At 44.4% G+C, this 15358-nt stretch overlaps 1 protein-coding gene across 1 annotated transcript in view; it reads left to right on the top strand.

Moving 5' to 3' along the window:
- Positions 1-2081: 2081 nt before the first annotated feature.
- Positions 2082-15358, top strand: part of SRPX2 (sushi repeat containing protein X-linked 2) — a 29572-nt gene continuing 16295 nt past the window's right edge. The window contains exons 1-3 of the mRNA XM_010975777.3: positions 2082-2440; positions 4177-4406; positions 8786-8866. Coding sequence (XP_010974079.2) covers positions 4325-4406; positions 8786-8866 — 163 coding nt within the window. The 5' untranslated portion in view covers positions 2082-2440; positions 4177-4324. The remainder of the gene's footprint in view (positions 2441-4176; positions 4407-8785; positions 8867-15358) is intronic.

The following is a 15358-nucleotide window of genomic DNA, read 5'->3' as shown; positions in this document are numbered from 1 at the left end:
TAGGGGATAGAAATGAGTCTGAGATGAACAGACTAGTATAGTAGGAGACAGAGCTTATCATTGATCAACAGTGACAATAAGCATGATAAATCCTATAATTGAGACATGCATAAAGTGATATGGTAGAAAAGGAAGGTGAAGTAAACCAGCTCTGGCTGGTGTGGGCTGAGGGAAGCTTCTCAGTAGCAAAAATGGATATAGTTTCAACAGGCCAGGGAAGAAGGGAAACGGATACAGGGTAGAGTCAATATGTCTCATCCCAGCCGCCATTGTGTGAAAGGAAGAGCAAGAAGTTCAGTGTGTCCAGAATGAAGAGTTACGGGGTGAATGTTTGAAACTAGGCTGAGGACGTAGGGCAGGTTTGCTTGTACAGGGTATGGAATGCCCTGCTAAGAGCTCAGACTGTCCTCTTTGCCAAGGGTGAGCTAATGAAGGGCTTTTTTAGAACGAAAACAATCCAGGTAGAATTTATCCCTCTGCTTAGTCACTCTCCTCTCTCAACCTCTCTCTGTCCATCTCTCTCTCTCTCTCTCTCTCTCTCTGTCTCTCTCTCTCACACACACACATGCACTTAATCGATTCACTGTTTTCTAATACATAAGTTTAATGTAAACTCCTATATCTGATTTGAAGGGCCCCACAATCTGGCCCTATTATATTTATTCAACTTGGTTTCCTCCCCCCACCCCCGAGCCCTCTTATTGGTTAGCCTGCCCTCCCTCTGAGCTAACAGTGAGCACCTGTTGATGTCATCTCCCTTGCCTGAGAGCAGGCCAGGGCCCATGTCCACCAACAGAGTGCTCACACCGTCCTCATAGCATATTCTTTATCTGGTCTTGTACAATTTTCTAATGGTTTGTGCCCCCCTCCTCTCCCCTACTGGAACATAAACCCTCTGGGAGCTGGAGACTAAACTCCATAAGATCAGGAATCACACAGTTCTTACTCAGCATAGTCCCCTGGTTCTTAGCTTATAGTAGAGGCCTGATGAAGGTTAGTTCAATAAACACACACAATTGTAATTAAGAACATTTTTGTTGAACGTCTGTCTCCTCCATTCCAGGAGGGCAAGGATTTATGTCCATTTTGCTCACTGATGTCTCTCAAGTACCTCAAACAGTGCGTGGCATATAATAGATGCTCAACAAATATTTGTTGAATCAATTATGGATTAGGATGTCAGGGACTTCGTCCACCATTCTTAACATAGTAAATGCTTAATAAGTTTATTGAATGAACGAGGCCAAGACCATGTCTTTGGCTTCTTTATACAATGATCACTCAGTTGAACATGTGGTAGATACTCAATATATATTTGTGATGGGTGGACTGGAAATGAAGCATTTGCTACTGAAATTTTTATTATTGTTAACACAAATCCTCCCTTCATAACTGAGAAGGGGTTACCAATTTTCTTGCACACACAAGGAAGAAATCCTTTCTATAGCAGCTAAAAAAAATTTTTTTCCACGACCACTGCCTTTTCAAGGATGGAAATGCAACTCTGAGGGGAGGGAATGTATCAGGAGCTGGTCTTCACCATGGTAGAACAGTCTCATTATCAGATACTAAAATGAAGAAAGCTTGCTTAGTGAAGAGACTCAGCTCTCCATCAGAGATCACCGGGAAACATGTCAGCAATGCCTATAACCTTGCCATGCCCAGACAGATCATCTAGATTTGCTTAAACAACCTCCTACTAAAGCCTCTTTCAGCATGCTTTCTCTCCACGCTTATGACAGGCAATCAGTTTTGATTCTGCAGGCTAGAAGCACATGGTATTTTTTATTGTCAACAACATAATCTTATCAGAAACTGAAGTCCATAGAAATTAGGTCATCAGAGAGGGTTTCAAAGTGGGACCCTGTGCCTGGGGATGGCAGAGCAACTCAGAGATGGAGGCACTCAGGAATGACAGGGGAAATCTCTGGGGAATGACAAAATCAGCTCCAGTCTTCCCCTCTCCTAGGAGTTGGTGGAATTCCTTTTCATTTAATCCTGATGTCATGCTGAGTCATTTAAAAAAAAATGTTCTTCAGTGCGCCACATCTCTGGAGGCCCCTTAGCCGGCCTATTAGTCATTACTATACACACAGGCTTGGGGCCAGCACCATTCACACATTACCCTGCTCTGCAGCAGACGGACAGAGTTGCTCTCATCCTTGTCTCCCTTCTCCCCTACTTCTCCAAAATCCTTCTCTGTGGGAGGAACAGCTATAGCTTTAGGGATAATATAGCTTTAAGGAAACTTTTGGCAGATGCCGATGTCCTAACATCTGGGCAGTGTTAACGGGATCCCGGAGGCCCGGACAGACCAGGAGCCACTCGTTCTAGGAATGTTAAAGTAAAAGTTTTTCCGACTGATGAGAGGAGCAGAAAGGAAGGAGAAAGAGCAAGAGAAGGAGAGAGAGCCGGACCCCTCCTCCACAAAATACAACAGGTAAGATGTGCTACTTCGCCCCTCCACATCACACTACCCCATTTCACAGCCTTGGGGGGTACAGGGGTGGGGGAGAAGTTATTTTATGAAACTGGATCATTTGAGTCGTGACCTGGCTGCAGACACACGTTCCCACTACCTTCCCAGCCTGCAGCAGAGGAATGGCTGACTCCGGTGGTGAGTCAAGTTGTCAGTCTGAGACTGGGGAGGAGGTGGGCAGGGAAGGGGTCACAGACTCAGAGCACTGGGTCTGAAAAGGAAAGCCCCTGTTCCCAAAGCAAGGAACTGGATGGAAGCTGCATGTGGGAGAGGGGTCGATGATTCGTGCATCTGAGCTCTTCATTCTCCTGAATCTCTTTAATCTCTCTCTCATCCTTTTTGTTCCTTCTTTCTGCTTTTATCTCTTGACTTTGGCTCTGGTAGATTTTCTTTTCTTGTTAAGCTTCCTTCCCACATCGTTTCACTTTCCTTGCCTCCCTCGCTTGCTCTGACTGTTTCTCTATCCTGCTTCCTCGCCATTCTCTAGACAAAATCTGAAGCCAGGTAGCAAGGCATTGGAAGATGAATGGTGCCATTCTTGGCCTTTTCACATTTCTTTGGGGTTCTGTCCAGAATCTGCCATCTTTTTGTTTCTCCATTTCTGGGACTGACTCCTTCTCTGAGCCTGGCATTTCATTGAAAGCATGTGGGTGAATGGGTGCCTGCTGAGAAGTCCAGTGGCCAGCTTATACCCATAGGCAGCAAGTTTTAATACTGTCATTTATGAAGTATTTGCTTACGGGGAACCACAAAACTCTCATCCCATTAGAGTGAGGACAGGACGGGAAGTGAGAGGGCACTTGGAGCTTGCTTACCCTCTCCTCACGTACCTCAGTAGGTTCTTCCCAACCTCACCAACTTCCCGCTGGCTCAGCAGGGTAAAACTAGAAGGTTAGGCTGGACCTGAAAGCCAGAAGTCACTACCAAACCACTAAGCCTCAAAACCCAAAGCTAAGAACAGAGCCAGGGTACAGTTACTGCCTGAGAGACTAGAGAAAGGAGACCTCCAGTCCTGTTCAAGATGGAGTTGGTAATAATAATAATATCTATTATATACTGATTGCTTCCCTATGTGCCAGGCAATAATCTATTCTATAAGGTAGATGCTATGATTATTCCCATTTTATAGATGAGGAAACTGAGGCTCAGAGAAGGTAAGGAATTTATCTAAGGCCTCATTGCTAATAGGGACAAAATCGGATACACATCCAGGTCTGTGTAACCCCAGAGTTCAAGCTCTCAGCCTATATATGCTAATGCTTTACCAGATGAGTGGTTAGGAAATACTAGTTAAATGAATGGAACCATCCACTGGCGCCTTTAAATTGCAGGATTCACTCTTGGTTCTGCATGATTTTATGTTGGCCCTTTCCTGGTCTTGGTACCTCAATGTCCCTCTCTATAACTTGGGCCATGGAATATTGGCATCAGATATCACCAGGGTCAATTGGTAATTGGTTGTTTTATGTCCCCTTCCTCCTAGGAGGAAAAGAGACCATAAATAATAAAGAGAGTCTTGTTATCCTATAAAGTGGGAGAGCCTTACAAGGAGCATGATGATACAACAGGCATTCACTAATTTTTTTTATGGCAGTACTACCCAGTGCCTCGTGCATGCTAAGCCTACACTCTACCACTGAGCTACACCCACCCCCTGTGGCATTCACTAATTTAAAAATCTCTTTTCTTCCTTGCAGATCCCACATTTCTGCTTCCCCTCACTTTTGGAAGTTTATTGATGGCCGATTTCTGAAAGTCATTCTCCTTTGCCCTGGTACTTCTGGCCACATACCTCTACTCTTGTCTCCCTAACCCACCCTTCCCCAGCTTCCCTGCCTTTCAAGGATGGCCATTCAACTAACTCGAAGAGGAGCTCTGTGTCTGCTGCTCTTCCTCACTCCAGTAGTGACACCAACGTGGTACGCAGGTAAGTTCTAGAAGCCGTTGCCCATCATTTCTGGGGAGAGCAGGGCCTAGACCAAGTCTTGGAGAAGGGAAGAGTTAGAATGCAATAGGAGGCACTTAAATTAGATACAGAGAGGAACTATTCTCAACAATAAAGATGTTTAAACACTGCAACAGGCTACCAAAGGAGGCTTTTGAGGCAACTGATAAGAGCTATTTGAAAACAGGCTGCATCCACAGAAAAATGAGGTTTAGTCAATATATCCTTGTAGCTTATTTGTACCACACAGGGAATATAGCAAATATTTTATGCTAACTATAAATGGGGTATAACCTTTAAAAATTGTGAATCAGTATATTCACATCTTTAATTTATATACTTTTATACTTCAATGATACTTCAATAAAAAAAATAAAATGAGGTTGGTCAACATGGCTTTTGAGGCCACTGTCTTACCTGCTTCTCCACTTACTTTCCTCTCTCTCTCTCTCCCCCTCCCCACCCCAACCTTACTTATAGGATGAGATTTTTATAGCCCCTTTCTGCCAAAGATTGTTAATGACAATTCAGATCACATTCTCTTAAACAGGAATCCCTCTGTTTCTTCTGGCTTGTTTCTTATTTCAGAAGGGATGGAGATTTCAGGATTCACGAATGTTCCATCCTTTGCCCCTGGAGACCTAGGGAGCTCAAGAGAACAGACTTCGAGGAGAGGGGAAGGAGGAGGGGGAGGAATGAAGGAAGGATAATGAGGTGGCAGACAGAGGTTTTTTGATGGGGCCCGGCTGGCATTCCAAGTGCTAAGAATATTCTGCGGCCTGCAGTGTCTGCCTCCACCGGGCTGAGGGAGTAGGGGGAGGAGACCAGCCCAACTAACGGAGTTAGAAAAACATCCAGAGACGAGTAAATAACAAACTGCTTCCATCACAGCTGCAGTCATTGTAGCTAAAATTTTCCACATGCCCTTAGCTCCTGGTGGAGGCCTCTGGCAGGATCTCTGTTTGGAACAGCTGCATCAAGCTTTTAAACAAATATGCGAACTTCTTCCCCTCCTTGGCTTAACCTGGCTTTGTAGGGGGTGAAGCAGAAGGGCTGACATTAAGATGAAGAAATTCAAGTCAAGCCTTTGGCAGAGTACACACTGTTTGGGCTTGAAGGAACCCCGAATCCTCAGGAGACAATACGCACAGCGGTCCTCCCCAGCCTCCCCTCTAGCTTCAGTTCAAGTGCAGGAGACCGAAATCCAGCCAAAGACCGCAAGACTATGGAGCGGATGTTAGATGGCTCAAGCCCAATTTTGAACGCCTGTAAGAAACCCCATGGTATGCAAAGGTCTTTATGTTTCCCAGGGTGGGAGCTAGAGCTATCGGAGTCTTGAGGACAGTGCAGTTTAAAAAAAAAAAAAGGCAAAAACAAACAAAAAACAAACCAAAAAATAGATTCATTTGAGGCTCTCAAAGGGCCATTTGCTAAGGTGGCCCCTCCCCACTTGCTACAAGAATCCCCATGCTCACCACTCGAGCCCAGGCTGATGAGGTCTCTGACAGTCCTGCCAACCCCCTGGTTCTGCCCTCTTCTGTTCTTAGGAGGCTATGTCTTGAGAGAAATTTGGAAATTTCCCAGTAATCCTCCCCTCCATCACTAGCTCAGCTGTCTGAGCTGGCTCTGTTCATTTGTTCATTTATTCATTCAGTAGATATTTAGTGACCACCCGGCACTATTTTGTTGGTGGCCATAGCCTCGTCCTCAATTGGGAACAATACAAGGAAAGCAGCCAAGTGTGGATTCAAGGCTAATCAGAAAAAGGATCTAAGAGTAATCAGCAGGGGGTAGGAAGGGTTAAGAATACAAATAAAGCCAACAGTGGGTTAAAAGTGTTGGCATATCTGTGCAATTCAGGAAGTCAGACTGTATTTCTTATCATAATCCAAGCCTTAGTGTGGAGTCCTAAAATAGTCATCAACTATCAGTTACATTCCCAACCACACCTTTGCAAAGGGTAGTACTTAGAGGATCTGAGTGTACTATGGAAGTTGGAGAAACCCAGACCACACAGCATCTACTGATTGACCAAAAGGAACCCCAGAATGTTGCCCAAACCTTTCCCGGCCAGGGCTGAAGGGGGAGAAGGAGATAGAACAAGGTGGGAAGGAGGCCCCTCTAGCTTCTTATATCTCATCTCAGTAACATGATCTGCAAAAAATACCCAAAGACAGGCGAAGAGGGGAAATGGAAAGGCTCACGGTGGTAAGGTGGCCCTAACCCATTCCCACCACAAAAGCAGACAGGGCACTGGGCCAGCCACCTCTGTACCATGGTATAGACTCTAATTATCTGACTGAGTCTTCCCCTCAGCTTTCCCACATCCCCTGTAATTCTGGAATGATGTGAAATGCTTGGTGGCCTTCGATCCCCCCCACACAGAGTAAAAACAGCTGAATTGCAAGAAAGTGTGGATTTTTATATCTGCTGGATGTTGTCCAGAGCTCTCCTTTACTGCCATCTTTAGTGGCATGTGTCTGAGTTTGGTATTGAGGGGCTTAAAGAGCCCTGGGTGGGAATGGCCACTCTGCTCCTTACTAGCTGGGAGAGCTGGGGCTCCTCCCTGCACAACTCTGAGCCTGTTTCCTCATCTGTGTATTGGAGAGCAATAAGGTTGTCTACCTCACTGAGATGTCAGGGTGATCTAATGAGATTACGCATATAACGTGCTGAACACAGAGTACATGCTGGACGATACACGCTGTCGTTGTGGTGGTGGTGGTGGTGGTGGTGGTGGCGGTGGTGGTTCTTATCCAGCCATGGGCCTCAGACACTCGTGTTCGCTCGTCTGGTAAACAGAGGCTTGCACCCTGCTGGGCATCTCTTCACAAGCCAGCTCTGGAACAAGAGTGCGGGGAACAGATCCTTTAGAGAATCATGCACATCTGGCCTCCTGTTGACAGGCGCTGTAGGCGTTTGAGGCTAATACTAAACAGAAACAGCTGACAAGAATTCTGTTCCCCTCCCTCCCCCACGGCCCCACAAAGAAACCTCCCAGGTGAGAAATGAGCGAGCAAGGGAAAGGAGGCCTAAGGAGCAATAAAGGAAAGCCACGAGAAGAACCCAAATGGGAAAACAGGGGGAAAAAATAAATAAAGGGAAGGAGAAAATATGAACTCTTTCCTCTGGAATGAGGGCAAACCGACGGGGACATGATTTCATTGGGCAAACTTTCAGTTTGATTCGTTCCCTTGTTCATCAAGTTGAACTGGTTTCCCAACACCCCCCCACCCCCACCCCCAGTCTGGGCCCGTGGGGAATGGAGGAGACTCATCGGCAACCCTCCGCTCCACCCTTTAGTGCAGGGGGCCCTGCGCCTCTTCCCAGAGAGGAGGCTGGCGAGCCTGTTTACACAGGCCACAGGGCTTCAGCGCTCAAACCCAGCCCCGTCCTGGAAGCACACCCTCTCCTGGAAATGAGGGATCGTCCTCTGCCTCCAAGCGCGGCTGGCGGCTCTATTCCTGTGCGTGCACTGGGGCTCTGGGAGGCTGGAAAGGGAGCTTCCGGAGAACTTCGCTCCGGAAAGGACCAAGTTGTACTCCAATTAGTTCGTAATCATGACCCGCTTCCTGCCGTCTGGTGGAACACACTGTTTAGTCTCCCAGAGAGCCGCAGACCGGCCTCCACCAGGGGCTGGACCACTAAACAGAATGGGGGTGGATTCAGAATGTTCTCTATCTCTGCAGCTCCCTACTAAGGCTTCTGCTGATTACAGAAACTGGTTATTTCTCCAAAGGACGCTGCCTTCTTTTTTCTCCAAACCAGGACAGACTGCTCGGGATGTGAAACCCTTCTCATTCCGCTCGCCTTTTGGGCCCCCCCTCCTTTGCCTTGGCATGCCTCCCCAGCACTGGCAACCAGGTGGCAAAAGTCTAGTACCCTGCGGGCTGGCGGGAGCGTGAGGGATTGTTTCTCTCTGAGGACTGTGAGAAGGCCCCTCTAGAGCTGAAAGACCCTCGCTCAGGCTCTATTTTTGCCCATCCTTAGAGCTCAGTCATCGGTGTCTCACCAAGACTCATGTGTTGCATCAAGGAAATAGGTCATTTGTAGTCCAGATTGGCAGGATTAACGGTTAGTCAAGTATTTTTTTCCTTTTGCATGGGGGCTTCTAGTGCTCCCAGTAAGCCGCCCACTCCTCCATCATCATGAGCTCCCCCTCCATGCCCCTGAGGTGTTGAGGTTTGCCCACAATAGTTCTGCTCCTTCACAAGGCAAAATTTTCCCCACTAAATAGCCACCTAGCTCCTCACCCATGGAGTGTCATGTCCTCAGAAAGGGACCAAGTTGGAAAGGGGAAATGGTTGGGAAGGACTTGAGTGAGAAACCAATATGTCACCTTGATCTTTTCTTCATTCCAGGTTCGGGCTACTACCCAGATGAAAGCTATAATGAAGTATATGCTGAAGAAATCCCGCAGGCCCCCGCCCTAGACTACCGAGGTAATCCTCGCTGCTTCTCAGCCTTGGGAAGGGCCTTTTCTGGCCTAAGGCCTAGGCCCTCCCTGAAGCATCCTCACCCAGCTTGGCTTGTTTATGTCAAAACTGCAGCTCAGGAATCAGGGGCTGTGATTTCCGGTCATGAACTTAACTACTGGCTTGCTGTGTAAGCTCACCTCTCTAGCATTAAGGTTGCCCATCTGTCATTAAGTATTGACTGAGTACCTACTGCATGCCTAGTCTGGTGTAAGGTAATCCTTGGGTGATACCAAAGCTAAGATAGGGTTTTGCGTCCCTCAAGAAACTTACATTCAGCTGGGGGATATGGGTGAGAGGGCAATAAAATTAGCACGTGTAAGGCAAGTAAGTGTGAAACTATGTGGTAGCAGTAAATGTAATAGGAGTTAAGAAAAAAAGTCAGGAAAGAGGTTATGAAAGATGACATTTAGACTAGGCCTTGAATGATGGGTGGATTTCGAGAACTGGAAAGGGGAGGGGAGGGCATTCAGCCAAGCAGATGGCCACAGACATACAGGTAAGAACAAACCTTTTAGAGGAAGGAGCTAGGGAGAAGCCAGCCTGACTGGAGGCGATGGGATGTGGAGGGAGTAGTAGAAAATAAAGTTGAATATCAAGAGACCAGGGGAGGTTGATATAGCTAAAGTGCTAAAGCACACGAAGTCCTGGGTTCAATCCCCAGGACCTCCTCTAAGAATAAATAAATAAATAAACCTAATTACCTTCCCCCCTCAAAAAAATAAAATAAATTTTTAAAAAGAATGAGGTCAGATTAGGGAAGGCTCCATGATCTAGGGACTCTTCTAAAGAGAGGCAGGAGGATTATCTGTGAAGAAGGCTGAATAGCGATTCCTGCATTAGAAGGAAAGTTAGACCAGGTGATATCTAATTTCCCTTCCATTTCTAAGATTATTTATTTCTGTTCTTTGCAAGCCATGATGAAGAGTTTAACCGTTGTGCTAGGAGTTATAAGGAGCCATCATCTGTTTTTCCCTGGGGGAGTGACATGGGAAATGGTATTTTCAGAATATTAACCTCACTATTGCGTAGAGAAAATAGGAGTTCGGGAGGGGTGGAGCCTGGGTCATGGAAATTCTCCAGGAATCAGTAACAGTAATGTTGGTTAGAGATGATTGAGGGGAGTGGAAGAGAAATGGAGAGTAAAATAAACCCAAGATGTTTCAAAGAAAGAGATGACAAGACCAGTACAGATTTGATGTACTAAGAGGTTAAGAAACAAAGGACTCTCTGAAAGCAACCTGTCTGAATACCTGTTAAGATCCCTCTCAGGGAGACAAGGTTACAAAAGAAAAGCGGTTTGTACCCTATAGGCAGTGGGAAGTAGAAAGACAGAGCTTTGTGAGTCACTAGGTTAGCTGGATGAGCTGTCTGAGGGAGCGGAGGGTGAATGTCAGAGCCTCAGAAGACACCTACAGATGTGAGTAGGAGAAGAGGAACCAACAAGGAAAAAAGAGACAGTTAGTGGTCAGCCATGGAGGAGGAGATCAGGATAGTATCTGTTATATTACAGAAGCCACAAGAGAAGAGAATTTTAAGGAAAGGGAAGGGATAAGAGATCTACTGTATCAAATAATGGAAACAAACTGAGGGTGTTTCAAACATATTTGGCAAGAAAAAGGTAAATGGTGACCTTTGAGGAAACAGTTTCAATGTGGAAATGATCAGAGTTTGGAATTCCTCTGTGCTCCTTTCTAGCTACCTTCTACCTATCTTCTCACTGCCAAATGGTACACACCAACTACCTCTCTGTCCCGACACCCGCTACCTCCCAAACTCCCCGCAGACTCTTTCCCACTCACCCACAGATCTCTATGCTGAAATGACAGCCCTGGAAGATCACAATTCTCTCCCAAAGCCCAAATCATATGGCCCCTTCTTGAGCTCAATCTCCCCTGTCTCTCAGCAACAATGAACACATCCCTCTCTTCTCACCCTGCCCCCTTCCTTGGGCTCCATGACATTTCACTATTCTGGTCATAGCTGAAGCCAAGAAAGTAGATGGGCTCTCTAGTGGTGACAAGAGAGAGAGGGAGGCATGGATCTGAACTTTGAATGACCCTGACCTGTCTCCTGAGCTCCTGGACTGCATCTCCAATTGCTGCTCCATTTGGAGATATCTAAGACTAAATTCTTTCATCTTCCCTGAAAACTGCTCTGCATCTGACCTTCCTACTTTTGATAATGATACCCTCATTCTCTTAAAAATACCTCAGTGGCATCTTTAATAGCCCCCATCACCTTTAATAGCCCCTTTTTCCTAATCACCCCTCACCAGTCATTCACCAAGAATTGTCATTTCTTAATTAATCCAGGGGATTAAGACTTTTATAACCTCACAAATGGATAATGACACTTGCCTCCTAACTGGATTCTCTGACTCTCTCCCTTCCCCAAACCTAGTGGCCCAAAATGATCATTTCTAACAGAATTTGGTCTCAGTCTAGCTGCCCAGCCTGACAGCTCATTGTCCCTTCTCCCCACATGAAATCTAGCTCTACCCTGTTCCCTGACTGCTTTGGCCCACACTGAGCTCTCCCTCATCCATTCATTCTTTCATTCATTTATTCAATGACTGTTTATTAAGTACCTACTATATACCTCTTCATTTCTTTTTAAGGGTTGGGAAATACTATGTCAAGTTTCTTTTTTTAATGAAATATAGTCAGTTTACAATGTTGTGATAATTTCTAGTGTGCGGCATGGTGATTCAGTTATACATATATATATTCCTTTTCATATTCTTTTTCATTATAGGCCATTACAAGGTATTGAATATAGTGCTATACAGCAGGACCTTGTTGTTTATCTATTTTATATATAATAGTATATGCAAATCTCAAACTCTCAGTTTATCCCTCCAGCCCCTCCTTTCCCCCCGGTAACAATAAGTTTGTTTTCTACATCTGTGAGTCTGTCTCTGTTTTGTAAATATGTTTATTTGTTTCCATTTTTTTAGATTCCACATATATATGACATCATATGGTATTTTTCTCTCTGGTCAAATATGCCTGCCCTATACCTCTTCTGAAATAAATGTTTATTGTCTGGACCACTCACTTGGCATTCATTATACACTGCCTCTTTGGTTTACTTTTCATTATCCTCAACACAGGAGTTACCTATTTAACAGAAGGAGCCATGTATGACACCCCATAGAGCTTCGTAGAAAGTAGATGCTCAAGAAATGTTTACTGGCTGATTGGCATTCTGGGAGCAGAAGCCAGATTATAGGAGACTGTAAATGGGAGAAGTAGATGGGAAAAAGCAACAGACACAGAAGATACTTTCAAGGGGTCCAGCAACTCTTAGTTAATATTAACCTGCCTCATTGGTTATTTTTAAATGTTCATAAAGCCATTTTTAAAAAAATATAAGCCATATGGGGGCCTTTGGCCTTGGGATCAAGTGTCTCATGACTATCTTTGGGACTTAGTCTCGGGGCATAAAACTAATTGAGTGAGGTTATCTATGTTGAGGGGTGAGGGGGTAGCCAGGAATGTACAACCTGAGGTCCCAGCCTTCCTTATAAGGTCTTGTGACCTCATAATTGGCAGCTCTGCAACCATAGCGCTTGAGACTTTCTGTAATTTGGGGATGGCATCTCTAGGAGGCAGCAGCGTGTTGTTGCTTGAAGCAGTATGAGCCAGCATCTCAAACCCAGACACTGATTCAGGGAATATCATTCCCATTCCCAAGGCTAGATCTATTTCACACATGCATTTTCATCTGATTCTCGAAACAGTCCTATGAAACCAGCTTATTGTCCCCACTTCACAGATCAGGAAACTAAGCTTAGGGAAGCTTAATTTAGAGAATCACAGAGCTCAGGGGTGGCAGAGCAGGAATTTAAACTCAGATCTGACTTCAAAGCCATGCTTGTTCCAGCTCTTTCATAAAAAATGTAACCCACTGTTTAAAAAAAAAAGGAAAAAAAGAATAGTTAACCAGTAAAAATCAGATCATTATTTTTGAGCAAACTGCCTGTGTACTTTGGTGCCATTTTCACTAATCTTGCACTTTTGTTCCCTTAAACTAACTCCCAGCTTGGAGTCAGAAACCCTTCTCTGCAGTATGCCCCAGTCCCCTGAGCCACCACTTTTCCCCCAGATTGCTACAGCTCTGGGCAAGCTGGTAACTCTGCCTGCTTGAGTTATCTGAAAATAATCACAAAGAAGGCACTTTTCAACCCTGTTGTCAGCACATCGTTTCCTTTATAATCTCTAGAAAGAGATAGATGGATAGCAGAGGCCGTGGGCCTAAGTTCAAATCTCAGCTCCTCTGCCTTCTAGCAGCTTTGACCCTGGCAAACACATATCATGGGCCAGTCACTGTGCTGTGTATTTGATAAATGTTATTTAAATTAAATAAATGCTGTGCTTGCTATGCAGTGATATGGGAAGACCTCTAAAACATACTGTTGAGTTTATTTTATAGGAGTGGAAGTAATTAGGTTTATTTATTTTTAACAGAGGTACTGGGGATTGAACCCAGGACCTCAGGCATGCTAAGCATATGCTCTACCACTGCGCTATACTCTCCCCACCACCCTGTTCAGCTTATTTTAAGAAGTATTGGTGGGAACAGTGGACATAACATGCTACTGTATGTGATAAAGAGGAGGGGAAATAAGATTTGCTTTATATGTATAAATAAACTACTAATAATTGTTAGTGGGGGCACTAAGGGGGATTAGGTGTGGGAGCAGGGGTGAGAGGGAGAATTTTACTGTGTAACTTTTTATACTTCAGCGGTGGCTAAAGTATAAAATGTGGCTATATTACCTATTCAAGAATGTAAATGTATACTTCAAAATAGCAGCCTAACATGCTGCAATGACAGATACTGTGGTTAGGGAAAAAAAGGGTTTTAGAGTCAAAGCTTGGGTTCAAAGGCCAGCCCTGCCCCATGCTTGCTGACAGATCCTTGGCAAGTTACTTCCTCATCTGCAGAATAGGGATAAACCCCTACATACCTTACAGGGCTGTTGTGAGAAGTATATGGGATGATGGATGGAAAAATGAAAATATAAATCTGGGTGCCTAGCACACGGTAGCTACTCCGTAATGACTGACACATGTCCTACCATGTTCTTAGTTTCAGTTTCCCATGAGCATTCTTTGGGTAAGTTTGTTCAGCCAGTTATGAATCTCCATAACTGTACTGGCACCTCTCCTGTGTTTCTTCATCTGATCCACATCAGTGGCCTGAAAGGCGTGGTCACGTGCCTCACTTACTTCCACATAGTATACCCACCATTTCCCCTGCTCCACCAGTCTGGTGACCATACCCAAAAAGGAAATGAGGTCCACCTGGAATTACTTGTTCTTGAGATCACTTGGAGATCATCGCTTCTCTTTGAAACTGCTCATAAAAGTATGTTTATTCTAGAATATTTTGTTATCTGTGCTGTCAGTCTCACCAGTCTATAGTTCCCAGAGGCTGCCTTCTTCTTCCTTCTGGGGATCTAATGTACAGCATGGTGACTGCAGTTAATAAGTCTATGTTGCATACTGGAAATTTACTAGAAGAGTGCATCTTAAGTGTTCTCACTACAAAAAAAATGGTAACTTTGTGAGGTGATGGATGTGTTAATTAACTTGACTGCGATAATCATTTCACAATGTATACATATATCAAAACATCATCATTAAGGTTGTTCACCTTAAATATATACAATTTTATTTGTCAGTTATACCTGAATAAATCTGGGGAGGGGGGAAGAAAATTGGAATAGTGTTTTTTGCTCTTTCCAGCCTTCCAACATGTTCTTTTTTTTTTCTTTTGGTAAACTGTCATTTCTTATGGTTAAGTCTTTTTTTTTTTTCCTTCCAGTTTTATTGAGATATAATTGACATACAGCACCATGTAAGTTTAAGATGTAGAGCACAATGAGTTCAGTGAACATCCATCATCTCAAATAGATACAATATTAAATAAATAGAAAAAAATTTATCCTTGTGATGAAAACTCTTAGGATTTCCTCTCTTAACAACTTTCATATATAACATACAGCAATATTAATTATATTGATCATGTTGTACATTACATCCCTAGTATTTATTTATCTTATAACTGGGAGTTTGTACATTTTGATCACCTTCATCCAATTCCCTCTCCCACCACCCCGTGCCTCTGGTAGCCACAAGTCTAGCATGTTCTCTTTATGCCAGTATTCCTCCAGGCCAGCAAATACGAACTTATTCACAATAGCTAGACCCTTTATTACTGTCTCAACATTTATCCTGGGGTTTATATTTCCCTTTACTATGCTTGCTTGTTCTTTCCATTCCAATTTTATATGTATTTTCCTTGACAGGATATGAGTGAAAAATAGGGCAGGAGTGATTGTTGAGGTCCCAGCCTCCCATGTAAAGTCTTGGTGATATGTGTTGTGACCATATAATCGACAATTCTGCAGCTATAGCGCTTAAGAGACTTTCCGTCATTTGGAGATGG

Source organism: Camelus dromedarius, chromosome X, assembly GCF_036321535.1.
Source record: "Camelus dromedarius isolate mCamDro1 chromosome X, mCamDro1.pat, whole genome shotgun sequence".
Classification (NCBI taxonomy): domain Eukaryota; kingdom Metazoa; phylum Chordata; class Mammalia; order Artiodactyla; family Camelidae; genus Camelus; species Camelus dromedarius.
Note: the sequence above shows the minus strand (reverse complement) of the source record. Positions and strands in the feature narration are given on the sequence as shown.